General features: G+C 39.8%; 1 protein-coding gene across 1 annotated transcript in view; it reads left to right on the forward strand.

The window, feature by feature from the left end:
• ITIH5 (inter-alpha-trypsin inhibitor heavy chain 5) overlaps window positions 1-14902 on the forward strand; it is a 109210-nt gene that overhangs the window by 10729 nt on the left and 83579 nt on the right. The window contains exons 2-3 of the mRNA XM_062210947.1: window positions 1362-1406; window positions 14124-14287. Of these exons, the coding sequence (XP_062066931.1) occupies window positions 1362-1406; window positions 14124-14287 (209 nt within the window). The remainder of the gene's footprint in view (window positions 1-1361; window positions 1407-14123; window positions 14288-14902) is intronic.

Raw genomic sequence — 14902 nt, forward strand, 5'->3', positions numbered from 1 at the left:
GGGCAAAGCCATGAGACAGAGCAGATTAGCGGTTGCCCAAGACTGCGGTCATGAGGAGACTGGGAGACGGTAGATAAACAGGTTCAGGATTACTTCTTGGGGTAATAAAAATGTTCTAAATTGATGCGGTAATGATTACACAACTCTGGATACATAGTAAACAACATTTGTGTATTTTCAATGAATGAATTTTATTGTGTGTAAATTATAGCTCATAAAACCGTTTTGAAAATATGCATAGTGTCTAAGCATATTTTTCCAAGTTTTGATCTACATTGTCAAATTGCCCTCCAAAATATAAAATGTAGTACTTGTAGCATTAACATTTTACATTTCTATTATTTAAACAGAGATTTGTCAAGAGTAATGTTCAACAACCATTAAGATATTTACTTTTTAATTAAAACATGTTCCTTGCCCTTTAAAGATTTTTACTAATTTGAAAGAGGGAGAGAAGGAGAGAGGGAAGAAGAAGAGAGAGAGAAGGAAGGAGGAGGGAGGTAGAGAAAGACACACAGAGAGAGATCTTCCATGCACCCATGCACTGGTTTACTCTCTCCAAATGCCTACAACAACCAGGGCTGGGCCAGGCTGAAGCTAGGAGCCTAGACCTCAGCCTGAGTCTCCCACATGAGTGCCATGGACTCTGGAACTAACTTGAACCAACGTCATTAGCTCCCAGGGTGTGCATTAGCAGGAAGCTGCAGTTGTAAGTGGAGCTGGAACTTAAACTCAGGGACTGCAATATAGGATGCAGGCCTCCCAAGAGGTATCTTAGCCACTGTACCAAACACTAACCCCACTAACAGTTTTCAGGGGACTGGCTAATTATTAACGTGATTTTTTAAGAAAAAAAGATGATTTGAGTACCTTCCCGTATCCCTTCTATGCAATAAAATAAAACAAACAATCCAGAAAAAGACACAATAAGAAAAATCAAGGTAAGTCCAATTTTGCTTGCAGAATTTTTCCCAGTGTTTTTGAGTTGAATAGTGAGCCTATCGGATTAAGGCTGGATGGTTTTCCTTTTTGCAGAAGACACAATAGCAAAGGCCTTAATTTCAAGATGAAAAAGAAAATGAAATCAAATACACATATTCCAATTATCTCTTTGTTCTTGTCATTTCATACATTCTCCTCTAACAGACTTAAGAATGCTCAGCCGAGGAGGTGGTGTGATCTCATGGATTAAGAGTCAACCAGGTCTCAGTGAGATGAATTCTAACTGTGGCTGGGAACAAACTGATAGAAAGTCAGAATGACTTTTCAGGATGGGTGAATTTGAATTTATTTGTACCTCCTTATACAGCCATTTAAGGATGACTTCCCAATCATATTTCATGTCTCTTCTCTTCTCATAGGTTGGACTCAGGATCCCCAGGCAAGTGAGGCTGTTGCAAAGGCTGGTAGGTATCCTCAGGGTACAATGCAAAGTTCAGTGTGCTCATTCTTTTCTTTATTTTGAACCCAGTACCAGCTTTGCTTAAGGTCTTCTGAAGCTTTTCAAGTTGCTTGTAGAAGAATCCTATTCTGAAACTGCATGGCTGATTTTTTTAAAATAAGGATTTGTTAAGTGGTTTTTTTTTTATTTCTGGAAAGAGACCTGATTATTTTAGCAGGACTATAAGGACAAAACATGGAGTTTTGCAGATTTTTGAAAAAAAAAAAAACTTTCTAAATATAACCTTTAAAAACTGACACCGTTACTCAGGAAATGCAGGTTTCACTGTGAGCTGTAAACTAAACCAAAGCAATCAGAATCCACATTTATAGGGTAAAGCTTCGGAGGATGAAAGTTGCATGTGGAGGCTGATAGATTGGAACTTGGCAAATGTGCAGGGACTCCAAGGCTTTTCTGAAACCATTTATGACAGTGTGTGCTGTGAAGGAGCCAAATGTGGTGACATGCCTTTAGGTTCTGGTGAGGAGTTACCCAAGCCTTCCCTACCTCTGGCTGGTGTTTGAGTCAATTCCAGTTTCTCACCACTACTGATGTCACCGTCATTAACATGTATATTGGACTGGGGCCCTATATTCTTTTTGTATTTGGCTTGGTTTCCTCTTCCTTCTTCCTTCCCGTACCTCAAATCTGTTAGCCAAGCATTCATTCTTTCATGTTTTTCTCCATGTCCACACAATTGTAAACATATATGTACATACACATGTCAAGAATTGTGATGCATCTGAGATTTTTACCCTGATTTCAAGCTAGTAAGACAGTTTGTTCCCATTTCGTGGATGCTGGCAGAAAGTGGGAGATTCCTGGATCAAAGACAAAGGATGACTTTTATTCACAGTAATAACAGTCGTCAGGGCCTTGGTAGACAGAACCATTGGTGCCATTCCCATATGGTGATCAAGAGAGGGCCAGGTGACACCTCCACATGCAACTGGTTACATTACATTAGAAGAACAACCTGCCTGATCTTTGCCCTGGGGGGAGATATTCTCTTTATTATTTGGGACAACTTGCCCTCTGCTCCAGACAGAGACATAGCTTGACTTCAAAGGCTGTTCACAATACCAACATTCTGAAAGAGTTCAGAGCAAAAGCAGCTAGAGTCTCTGCTCATAAAATGTGTAGAAATATCCGATTTATAGAGAACAGCCTCCCAAGAATGCATCTACACCTAACAATGCTTTGGTTAATAACTGTCTGCGCATGTGACTGTGGTCTCCAAGTTCCATCACCTAGTGACGTGGTAACTATCTTAGTCATCTGCGTACATTCTGTGATGGTCACACAATGATGGAATTGCCAAGAGATTCATTTCTCTGAGCGTTATCCCTGTAGTTCAGTGATGTAGGATTGTAAATAGGAGGACTTACAAAGTTCATGGAAGCATCGGGTTAAAGATAACAGGCATTTTCCCATGAGCTTTCTGAAGCTCTTTCATACATATCTACTCATTCATTTAATCACTCATTCAACAATATTTTTTGACTGCCTGCTGCCTGTCCAGTCTTGTTTTAGGTATTGGAGATACAGCAATGACAAAACATATAAAAGACTTTTATCTTCCATGGAGGCTGAATTCTAAAAGGGGCAGAGACAGACATCAGAGACAAATTCTTTTTCTTTTTTCCCCCAAAGAAACCTTTTATTTAAGGAATACAGACTTCATGCATTTCATAAGTACAACTTTAAGAATATAGTGATTCTTCCCACTACGTCCGCCCTCCCATCCCTCCTCCCGCCTCCCCTCCTCCTCCCTCTCCCATTCCCAGTCCCATCAGAGACAAACTTTTAATTGAGGAGATGACCAGTGCCACAGAGAAAAATAGAGCAGCAGTGAAACATAGAGAGGGGCATCTCAGAGACATTTGTGTATCTGTGATTTCTGATCATTGCTTTAAAACAGGGTGGGTTTAGAAGGAAAGCAAAGATTTACTGAGTGTGTGCTATGTGCCGGCCATTGTTCCAAGTACTTTGTGTGTCATAACTCAGTTACTCTTATGGCAATTTTTGAGGCATTTTACAGAAGATAAAACCAAGGTTCAGAGAGCTTGAGTAACTCTCCCAAGATTACACAGTTGGTGACAGGTGGCAGAGTCGGGACTGAGTCCCAACAGTGCAGCTTTGGAGGCCATGCTCGTCACTAATACCCCAAACTGCCACTTCAGTTATACATATGTTTCTATTTCTTATTATTTCCTTTTTCAAAATATTTATTTTATTTGGAAGGCAGAGGAGAGAGAGAGAGAGAGAGAGAGAGAGAGAGAGAGAGAGATATTTTCCATCTGATGGTTCACTCCCCAGATGGCCACAATGGCCAGGGCTGGACCAGGCCAAAGCCCAGGGCTTCATCCAGATATCCCACATGGGTTCAAAGGCCCAAGCGCTTGGGTCATCTTCTGCTGCTTTTCCCAGGCCATTAGCATGGAACTGGATCAGAAGTGGAGCAGCCAGGACACGAACCGGCACCTGTCTGGGATGCCGACATCACAGGCTGGGACTTTACCTGCTGTGCCACGATAATGGCCCCCTTATTCCTTATTATTTTCTCCGACAATACCTTACCTGGCTCTATGCATTTAAAAAATGGTGAATAATATTTCATGTTGTGACATACCATAGTTTATTGAGTTTTCTACTATAAATGTGCTCTCAGTTTGTTTTCAGTTTTATCCCTCTTTTGCAATACTGCCAAAAACTTCAAAAAAATTCTAACCTGTGGATGCTTTTAGTTCTATGGCTTAGTATATAGGTGCATTTTAAATTTTGATAGATGCTGTCAGATTACTTTTTGACTACTCCTAATGCTATCTATATTACTTCAATTTCTATCAGTAATGATGAAAATGCATTTTGCTATGATGCTACGTGCCATCAGTGTAATTACTCTTTTTGATTTGTTAGTTGTTAAATACAAAGTGATATTTTATTTCTTTAACTTGCAATTCCCTGATGACTTACAGATTTGGACATTTTAAAATATATTTGTTAGATGTGCAGAGTAGTTCTTCTATGTCCTTTTTTAGATCCTTTGACCATCTTTCTGTTGTGCTATTTATCCCCCAATTGTCAATTTGTCAGAGATTTTTCTATGTTATAGCTATGCTCTGTCTTCTGGATTATAAAATTTTCCCACTAAAATATTTGTCTATTAACTTTATTTGCCATGTAAAATTTTCTTTTATTTAGTTTTCATTTTTTTTAAAAAATTTGAAATGTGGAGAGAATAAAAGAGATTGAAGTACATAGACAAAGATCTTTTATCTGCTTGTTCACTCACCAAATCTCACAATAGTTGGAGCTAGGCCAGGCAGAAGCCAGGAACCAGGGCCTCAATCTAGGTGTTCATGTAGTTGGTAGGGACCAAAGGACTTGAGCCATCACCTGCTGCCTTCCAGGGTGCATACTGGCAGGAAGGTAGAATCAGGAGCAGAGGCAGAAATCAATCAAACCTAGGCACTGTGATATGGGATGTGGGCTTCCCAAGCCCCTAATAATCCACTGCATCAAACGCCCACTCCCACCATATTTTAAGTTCCTGAGTCACAAAGATTTTCTTGATTCCCTTGGCTTAGACTGTCTCAGAAATCTCTTTTAATTTAAAATCTCACATTTACATTTTAGCATGAACTTTATTGACAGAATGATATTTCCCCCAGTATACCTGGCATACCACCACTCTCTTGCGTGAATGTCTTAAGTGAGGCCCCATTGCCTGTAGGGTAAACCCCAAGAAGTCTAAGGTCCTGAGCCGTCTGGCTTCTGCTTTCCCTGGGCCTCCATCCACTCTGAAGTCTTCTTCTGATCTGTGCTCTCGCCATTCCCCACTACTTGGAGTTCTCCAAATGTTCCATACTTCCGTGAATGAATAAAATGTGTGTGGCAACAGCTGGTCCTCTCTCTCCTTTGCCAGGATCATAGGGATTTGCTTGATTTTATTCTTAATTGATTACATACCCCTTTCATGAAGTTCCCTGGCTCACACACACACACACAGTATTTATAGATTGAAAAGCAGGGTTATCTTCGTGTCTGAGTTTCCATGGTGCTTAACAGATACTGGCCTGGTTTTCCTGAAAGGATTCTTGGCCACTGGTTAACCTCCTGATAGCAGGCTTTTTTGGTGACAGCTTCTTCAGAGCGGATTTTTAAAATTTGTGCCCCGGATTTGTTTTAATCAGGTATGGTAAGAATCACAGGCACAGTGGTTGTCATGAAGGAAATTTATACTCACAGATCTCTAGAAACAGGAGCTGCGCCATAGGATGCAGGGCCATCAGGGGAAGCAGCAGGGGACATTCAGGAGGCAGAAGGGGGCAGATGGCAAGTGTGGCTTTTCACACTTTCATTAGGGTTTTCATGGGCAGGATTGGGCAAGGAAGCGTAGGAATACTGAGTAAGCGGAGGTTTGGATAGTTTGAGTCATATTGGCAGGCTCTGGGCTGTAGGAGTTGTCCTCATTGTCCAGTTTCTGGCCCTGGGATGATTTAGAGGGAGAGAGAGTTTGATAAGAGGAGGTGGCTGGCGGTGTAGTTTGTAAGATGAGATGGCTGGGGTATGGGCTCTTGAGTGCTTGGTTTGTACTTACAGGCATGCTCACTGGGGAGCTGTCTGCCACTTCTAGGAGTGAACTAGCTCTACAACAGGCAGTCCTTCCTGGGTCAAAGCACCAAATGCCAGAGCATCAAGAACATGAGAAACATGGTCAGTACTGCATGACCCTGGGCTTTGTCACCTGTCAGAGTGCTAGTTGCCTATGTATCTAACTCCCGAGACCCAATTCTAACCACCATGGTGTATCTTTTTCAGATGTGTAGAGTGGGTTTGTTTCTACATAAAGATGATAATTGCATTTTATATTTCTTCTCCTCAAAATATCATGAAATATTGCTAAGGAGAAGGTATTGTCATAAAAAGTTGATTGAGAGTTTTTGCCATCTTCTGTCTATAGAGCAGTGAAATGATTTCCCTGAAGTGGTAAGTACAGTTCTCAGGGAAGTGTCCTTGTCTTTTGCTTTATGTAATAACGTTGATTCTGCATATTGGTTTTCTCAAGAAGAAGAGGCATTAAGGTTACTAATGATCTTTAGACCCTGAGTCAGCAAAATGCCACACTCTGGTCTTCTCTTGTATAAATGAGGGCGAATAGAGTTAGATGATGTCTAAGGTTCTCTTCTGCCTCCAGCATGCTTTCTTCTAGTGATCACGAAAGAATTGTTAGACCAAAACAAAACTACAAAAGGTTAATTTTCGAGGAAGAGACACTGAGGGCTACTCATTCCCCAGCTACATTTCCAGAAGGCATCTTGGGTGATTCAGGACATCCTCTGGGTGGCTTGATTTTAAATGACTCAACATGAGTCATACAAAAAAACCTTTGGTCCATTAAGCAGCTAATTAAGACTCTCCCTGCCTCAAACTACTTTCCCATCTGTTTTGCCTTTGTAGGAAAGATTAATGAAGAAATCCTATTATGTCATAGGAAGATATTTTTTGCTCCCTATTTTCCAGTTGACATCCCAAAACAACATTTTTTACTTAGATATAAATACAGGAAACATGTTGCATTTTTAATAATTATGCATTGGGAAAATTGAGGCAATTGTCTCATATCCTTCCTCTGATGACAAATTTTGATGAACCTCTGCCATCCAAAGTTCTGTGCTTGTGTTCCTGACTGCTTTACCTACGTGTCCAGTGTACTCCTCACAATGTGCTCTCCTTTCTAACTAAGCTGCTCTATCCACTGTCTCATCTCAGGCACGTGCTCTGGTCCATTTCCACTTCCCTCGTTTTTGTGATTTTAGAACATTCTTTTTGTTCTCTTTCACCAAATAGAAATTCGACATCTAGTTTAAAGTCTTTTATTGCTTTTACAGGCTCCTCTGACTTATCTTGCTTCAAGATTTTAGAAGGTCTTGCAGTCAAAGTCTTATTCTCTCTCTGTACGTGTGTGTAATAGTGAAAGCTTATATATATATATATATATATATATACATATATTATATATACACACATATATATATTTATATATATCTCTGCATTTTCCTACCTATCTCTTCCTATGTTGTTTAGTATGTTTTGCATTTTTCTCCCTAATGTGATTATAAGTGCCTTGAGATAAGGAGCTATCTGTAATGTTTCTCCCCAAACCTCCATAAACTTCAGTCTATAGCAGTGCTTAAAAAATGCTAGTTTATGACTTTTCTGTGTGTGTTGGGGGATAAATGTTTTTCTTTAATTGTCTAAGAGAAAATTCAGGTTTGTAAATGTTTTTAAAAGTTGTTCTTTATGCTAAGAGCTGTGGGTAAGATGAAAAAAAGTCATGGCTTCCTGTTCTCCGATTGTTTCCGATACAGACAGAGTAGGGGTAGAGAATCTGTAGCCAGGGCTCTTAAAGATTTTTGCATAACTGTTTCTGGCACTCTGGATTAAGAGCACTGCACCAGAAGGGCAAGGCTATGGTAAAAGCAAGGACTCCTGGGAAAACAGTAACTGGGCAGAAGCAGTAAAACTAAAATAGTTTCTTGAAACATTCCTCAGTCTGTCTCTCGGGCCCATAAATTATGCTTCATATTCTCCCTGATGGAACATTGTAGAAAATCTTACTTGTTCCATAAGCTTAAGGTACGACATAAGGTTACTATAATAAACTGAATATTTTTGCAGGTATCTTTTAATTGTCACATTGTAAATTCGTGGAATTATTGCATATCTCATGAATAAGAACAAAGCAACATGACATCAACAATAGTTCCTGTGTGCCAAAGGAATAACATTTTCAATTATTTTTAAAATAGACCTGGACAAAGACTACAATGAAGGAACTAAATTTTACTTGGAATGCTCTATAGCTAGAACCATCAACTTCTGTTCAACTAACATGAAACTTCGCAAGGGTTCCCCTCAGAAGTACTCTACTTTTGTGTCAAAGAGTTAAATACCACATCAGAGTATGACAACTATCTAGAATACATTCAGTTTAGTGACCTATGGCTTCAGTGTTTAGAATTTAATGGAAGACAAGGGAGGCTCACAAGAAACTTCTGACTCAGAAACAAAGACCATATTTGGTTTACTTTTGGAGCTTTACATCTTACTGGTTATCTAGGAGTTATCACCTTTATAACCTTCAAAGGTTTTGCCTGGGGTCTTGGATTCACTGCCTCTGATCTTATGACCTGGGGAAATCACACAGTAAGTAGCTTTGGCTATATTGGTGAAGTGAAGGGATTGGACTTGAATGTCTCTTTTTCTTTTTATTTTATATTTCTTCTTTATATTGTAACTTCTTCCAAAAGGATTTCAATGACATTTTTGATGTGCAGAAGTCTAGTTTACAAAGCATAAAAATGATCAGAAACAATGTAGAACTTGAAATAATTAATAAAATGCCTCAATTCCATGCAAGGGCAAGCCACACCAAGGTAGGGTTGTAAATGCAAATGTCTACAAAGATGACATTCATGTTCCAAGCTTCTTTTCATGTATAAAAATCACCTGCAAAACTGAACAGGTGAAAGAAGCAGCTTTTTACTGTATCATTTTGTGGAGCAGGAATTTGGATATAGCTCAGCTGGGTGGTTCTTCTGGTTGATAATGTTGATGGTGGTTACTCAGTGGTATTCTGAAGGCAGATGGCTGATCTAGAGGGGTCAGTGCAGCTTCACTCACAGCTGGGATGACTGAAGGTGGGCTCAGCAGTAGCTGTAACTACATGGCCCCTCCAGTGTGGCAATCTCAGAGTGGCTGGATGTCTTACATGGTAATACAAGATTTTCAGTGTTCAGAAAGACACAGACGGAAGCTGTGTGGCTTCTTGGACCTGGCTTTAGAATCCTGGAAAATCACTTCTAGTACATTCTATAAGTGAAGCAAACCACTAAGGTTCAAAATGAAGAAGAAATTAATTAAACTCCACATTTCAATGGGAAGAGAAGTAAACAATTTGTGACTTTAAACAAGTATTGTTTTTCTTTTAATGTTTTAATGTGGTAAAACACATATAACTACCATCTTAGCCATTTTTGAGAGTGAAGTTCAGTGGCAATAATACATTAATATCATTGGGCAACCATTGCCACCATCCATTTCCAGAACTCTTTTATCTTGCAATATTGAAATTGTATACCAATTACAATCCTACTTCCCCTCCCCACCTCAAGTTCCTGGAAACCAGCATTCTACTTTTTTCTCCATAATTTTGACTACTTGAGGTAGCTCATGTAAGTGGAACTATCCAGTATTTATCTTTTTGTTTCTGGCTAATTTTTTAAAAAAGATTTACTTTTATTTATTTTTTAAAAAGATTTATTTTATTTATTTGAAAGGCAGAGTTACAGAGAGGTAGAGGCAGAGAGAGAGAGGTTGGTCTTCCATCTGCTGGTTCACTCCCCAGATGGCTGCAATGGTCAGAGCTGCACTGGTCAGAAGCCAGAAGCCAGGAGCTTCTTCCAGGTCTTCCACATGTGCAGGGGTCCAAGGACTTGAGCCATCTTCTGTTGCTTTCCCAGGCCATAGCAGAAAGCTGGATTGGAAGTGGAGCAGCCAGGACTCGAACCAGCGACCATGTGAGATGCAAACCAGGACAGTTTCTCTTTATGGAAGGATATAGCAATCGCTGTGAAATAGTGCCTCTGGGGAACGGGATTGTGAATCCAGCATGCTAGGGAGACTGACTTTTCATTTTTTGTTCAGAGTAATTTGGAGTTTTTGTTGTGCATATATTGCTTAGTAATTTTATAAAAGCTAGTTAAATGACATTCCCTTCCTCCCTCCCTCCCCTCCCTCTCATTGCTTTTAGAATTGCATCTATGAACTATATTAAATCTATTCTTTTGTGTTAATATCGCATTAACATGAAAATAATTAAGAGAATGGAAACAACAATAGCAACAAGAAACTGACAAACAAAAATAAAAATATAAAGAAATAAAATAGGGGAGTGAACCAATGGTAGAAAATCTCTGTCTTTATCTCTCTGTCATTTGTGGATTTTAGGAAAATAAATCTTAAAAAAAAAAAAGAAATGAGATATACTTTTCTTTAAAAAATAAATAACTAGTTTAATTTTTTAAAAAAATAAGTTATTTATTTATTGGAAAGGTAGAGTTACAGAGAGAGGGAGTGACAGAGATAGATCTTCCACCCACTGACTGATTCAGTCCCCAAATGGCTAAAATGGGGGGTCGAGAGGCTGGGCCAGACCCAAACCAGGAGCCTGGAGCTTCTTGTGGGTCTCCATGTAGGTGGCAGGGGCTCAAGCACATGGGCCATCTTCTGCTGCTTTTCCAGGCCATTAGCAGGAGCTGGATCAAAAGCGGAGCAGCCAGGACACGAACTGTAACCCATACAGGATGCCAGCATTATAGGCAGCTGCTTAAGCCACTATGCCACAACACTGGCCCACATAGTTTAAATTTCAAACAAAGTGGAAAGTGATAAAACTAGAATTTTCTGAGTACATTGGATTTCTCTTGTAGCCATTATTGTTATTCACTTTTCAATGTATCTGTTGAAATCAAAGTGAATGCAGATTTGGAGCTAAAAGTCATATTTAGGGGCACTGTGGTGCAGTGGGTTAAGCCAGCTCCTGGGACACTACATCCCATATGAGCATCAGTGCATCCTAGCTGCTCTACTTCTGATCTAGCTACCTACTAATGTGCCTGAGAAACCATCAGGAGATCCATGTTACCCAAAGGGGGGACCTGGATGAAATACCTGGCTCCTGGCTTTGGCATTCCTAGCCCTAGTCATTGTGGCCATTTGGGGAGCGAACTCATGGATGAAAGATCTCTGTCTGTCTGTCTCTCTCTGAGTCTCTTCCTCTCTCTCTGTAACTCTGCCTTTCAAATAAATACATAAACCTTTAAAATATATTTAATCATGCATGAATTTGAAACAGGATGAATTCTGTTTCAAGGAAGGGCACAGATAAAAGTAAACATTTCATCTCAATTTATGGTTTTAGTCACCTTAGGATTCTTTTTGTGAAAGAAAGTTTAATCTTTATTGTCTTTACTGAAATGCATTAAGTGTTTTTAATGAGATCATTTAACAGAAACATTTGGTTAAACTCCATCTGGAACTTCTTTTTAATCCAAATCACTTCCAGGGAGACAGATTTTCTCCTAAGGAGGCTAGATTTTCATAAAAGAATATTGTACAATCCAATTATTTCTGAATTCAGGAATAATTTCTTAAGCCCTAAGATTTTAATTCTTGCTTTTGGCTCTGTCTTGGGTCTATGGATCTCAGAAGTGGATGTCATTGTGGTGATTTATTTAAGCCCTCAGTTGGCAGATGAAAAATGTATGAAGAGGTCCATCTTATTAACTGATTTTAGAATCAGTTCTGAAACTTGTGCACACATCACAGCCACTTGCTTGTCCAAGCACTGATGGCTGGGCCCCTCCTCTAGGTTTTTGATTCTCTGGATTTTGGACAGAGTCCAAGAATCTGCATCTTTAACAAGTTTCTGGGTAATATGGTCTGGGGACCCCACCTTTGAGAACCACTGTGTTGAAAAATTTCCTTCTCAGACCAAACTGCAGAGTTTCTTTTCCTCTTTTGGGCAAAAATTTTTCAAATATTAATATGCTCAGATTTATTTAAAAAATTGGATCATTATTTAACTGAACTGCATGCTTTTATCTCTTCCAGCTCTGTGGTAGAGACATATATCCTTATTTTGTTTGGCTTTTTTTTTGAGTTACTAGAGTCCTGGCACTTTGTATTGATCAGCTGTACTCTGATATTCTCACAGGTTTGGCCATGATTCTTGCAGCTCATGCTCTTGTGAATATTTGAATATATTCTCAGATCTGCGTGATATTTAGATTCACTTCTCTAATAGCCTCGGCAAAATATCTCCTAAGCTTTTTGTGGTTTTCTGGGCAGAGTGTGATTTGAGTCCAACGTTTTGAGTAAATATTTGTTTGGTGGAATAAGCTTCTTTGGTCATTCTTTTGAAGCAGGGTTTTTGATCACCTTTTACTTCAGGAAGCAATGTGCCTTGCTATCAGCAGGTCATAGTCTTGCATCTATTTTGAAAATGAGCCTAAGGCCAAAAGAAAATTAATAAAGTAGAGGAGTATTGAAATAAACATTGCCCCTGGTAGACCACAGACCAAACAGGAGAGTGGAGAGTCCTATCAGAGTAAATCAGCTCCATTCATTGTTTGTTGAGGGTCTACTGTATGCCAAAGACCAGGCTGGGATTTGAGCCTGCAAAGATGAGTAGGGTCTGTCCCCAAGGGGCAGCCAAGTGGTCTTGCATAATGGTGATGAGAGTGAATTTTGGAGCAAGAGGGATTGAATTCAACTCTCATCTCCATTACTTGCTGGCCAAAACCAATAGATACCCTCACTGAGCTTGAATTCCTTCCATCTATGAAGTCGGAATAAAATGTCTACTTCGTGTATGTATCCCAAGACTGTAATGGGCTAGCGCTTTGTCTTAGTCTGCTTCGGCTTCCACAACAAATTACCATAGACCTGAATGCCTAAACCATAGAAATTTAATTTTCTTACCATTCTGGAGGCTGCAAAGTCCAAGATCAAGGTTTGGCAGGGTTTGGTTTCTGGTGGAAACGTGTTTCCTGGCTTGTGGATGGTCGTTTTCTTGCTGTGTACTCACATGACCTTTGCTGTGTACTCACATGACCTTTGCTTGGTTGAGTACAAAGGAAGACCCAGCTCTCTATCTAGTACCTCCCTATTATGATGGCGCTGCTCTCATGATCTTTTGTAACTCTAATTACCTCTATAGGTTCCCACTTTTAAATATTATCACATTAGGAATTGGGACTTCAACATACGAAGTAGGGGGCGGGGCATAGTCAACCCATAACATGCTGTCAATTGCTTAGCCAGTTCCTGGAATCAGAGCATCACTTGGTTAGTAGTGGCTTTCTTCGTGAATGTTTCTTTCTTTCTTGAGGTTTATGCTACCAGCTGTCATCAGATGTAGCACTATTGTATAGGCTGGGAAAATAATACTGAATAATTTTATTGGATTCTCAAATTTTGTACCATCAAGTACTATTCATATAACAAGATTTTGGGATGAATTTAATTAGCACACTCTTGGGCTTTCTTTTTTTTAGAATCTATCTCTTCAAATACACTCTTGAATTCAGTATTGATTCCTGTTTCAGATGAATCTGTAGTTCAGATGGGGAAGCCCTAGTGTATAGTCTATCTAAGTGGGTACTGAAGTGAAGTTGAGCATAAGAGAATTTGTTTAGCATATCCTGATATTTCAATTAATTCAGCGATCCTGTAAATGTGATCTAAAAGTTGATAACAACAAGTATTGTGCATGTCACATACTTTGCTTCTAAATTCATATAACTTATTGAATATTTAAGCAATGTGTATTTTCTATTAAATTGAAAATCTTCATTGTGTTCATTCATTAAAGTTAGGTTAAAGATTTGCTCCTATGTCATGAATTGGTTGTTCACTCAAGGTTGATTTTACAAGTCAAAGGAGTGAAAAACTGGGAAATCAGAACAAGGCAAAGAAGAGACAGGAATCAGGTGCCAAAGGCTTTTTTCATGAATAAAAGACCTGCACTTACCCACCCCCACCCCCAGCCCCAAATTGTCTGAACCATGCTTTCCTGCCTCACAGAGAGTATTGTGTGCTTTAATTCCAACAGAAAACCAAGCCCTTGATGACAGAATTCTCGGTGAAGTCTACCATTATTTCTCGGTATGCCTTCACTACGGTTTCCTGCAAAATGCTGAACAGAGCTTCTGAGGACCAGGAAACGGAGTTTCAGATGCAGATTCCAGCTGCGGCTTTCATCACTAACTTCACCATGTAGGTGACATGCTGGGAGATGCTTTCTATGTGGGGTAGTCAGGGTAAAACTGAGGTGATGTGAGGTCCACGGTCTGTTAAGTATTTGTTTCTCCATGGATGGTGTATGGATCAGAAGGTTGACTCAATCCTTCCTTCCTTGCTCCCTCCTCTCTTTCCCCTTTTCCTTCTTTTGTTTCTGCTTTCAATGATCTCTTCTTTCCTTCCTATGTCTTTTCCTCCTCCTTTAAAAATATATATTTGTATTTACTTACGAGAGAGAGCAATGGCGAGAGCGAGAGAGAGAGAGAGAGAGAGAAAGGAATGTTCCCATCTGTTGATTCACTCTCCAAATGCCTGGCGCAGCTGAAGTTGGGAGCCAGGAACACAATCTGGTCCTCCCATGTGGGTGACAAGGATCCAAGTACTTGAGCCATCACCTGCTGCCTCCCAGGGTTCTGCATCAGCAGGAAGTTGGAATCAGAAGCCAGAGCCAGGCGTTGGATTCAGGCACTTGAAATGCAATGTGGGTGTCTTAGCCAGTGTCTTTACTGCCAGGCAAAATGTCTGCCCTCTTTCCTCCCTCTTTTCCTTTGTCTTTCCTTCCTTCTCTCCAACAAATGAGTGTCCACAATG

Source organism: Lepus europaeus, chromosome 14 (assembly GCF_033115175.1).
Source record: "Lepus europaeus isolate LE1 chromosome 14, mLepTim1.pri, whole genome shotgun sequence".
Classification (NCBI taxonomy): domain Eukaryota; kingdom Metazoa; phylum Chordata; class Mammalia; order Lagomorpha; family Leporidae; genus Lepus; species Lepus europaeus.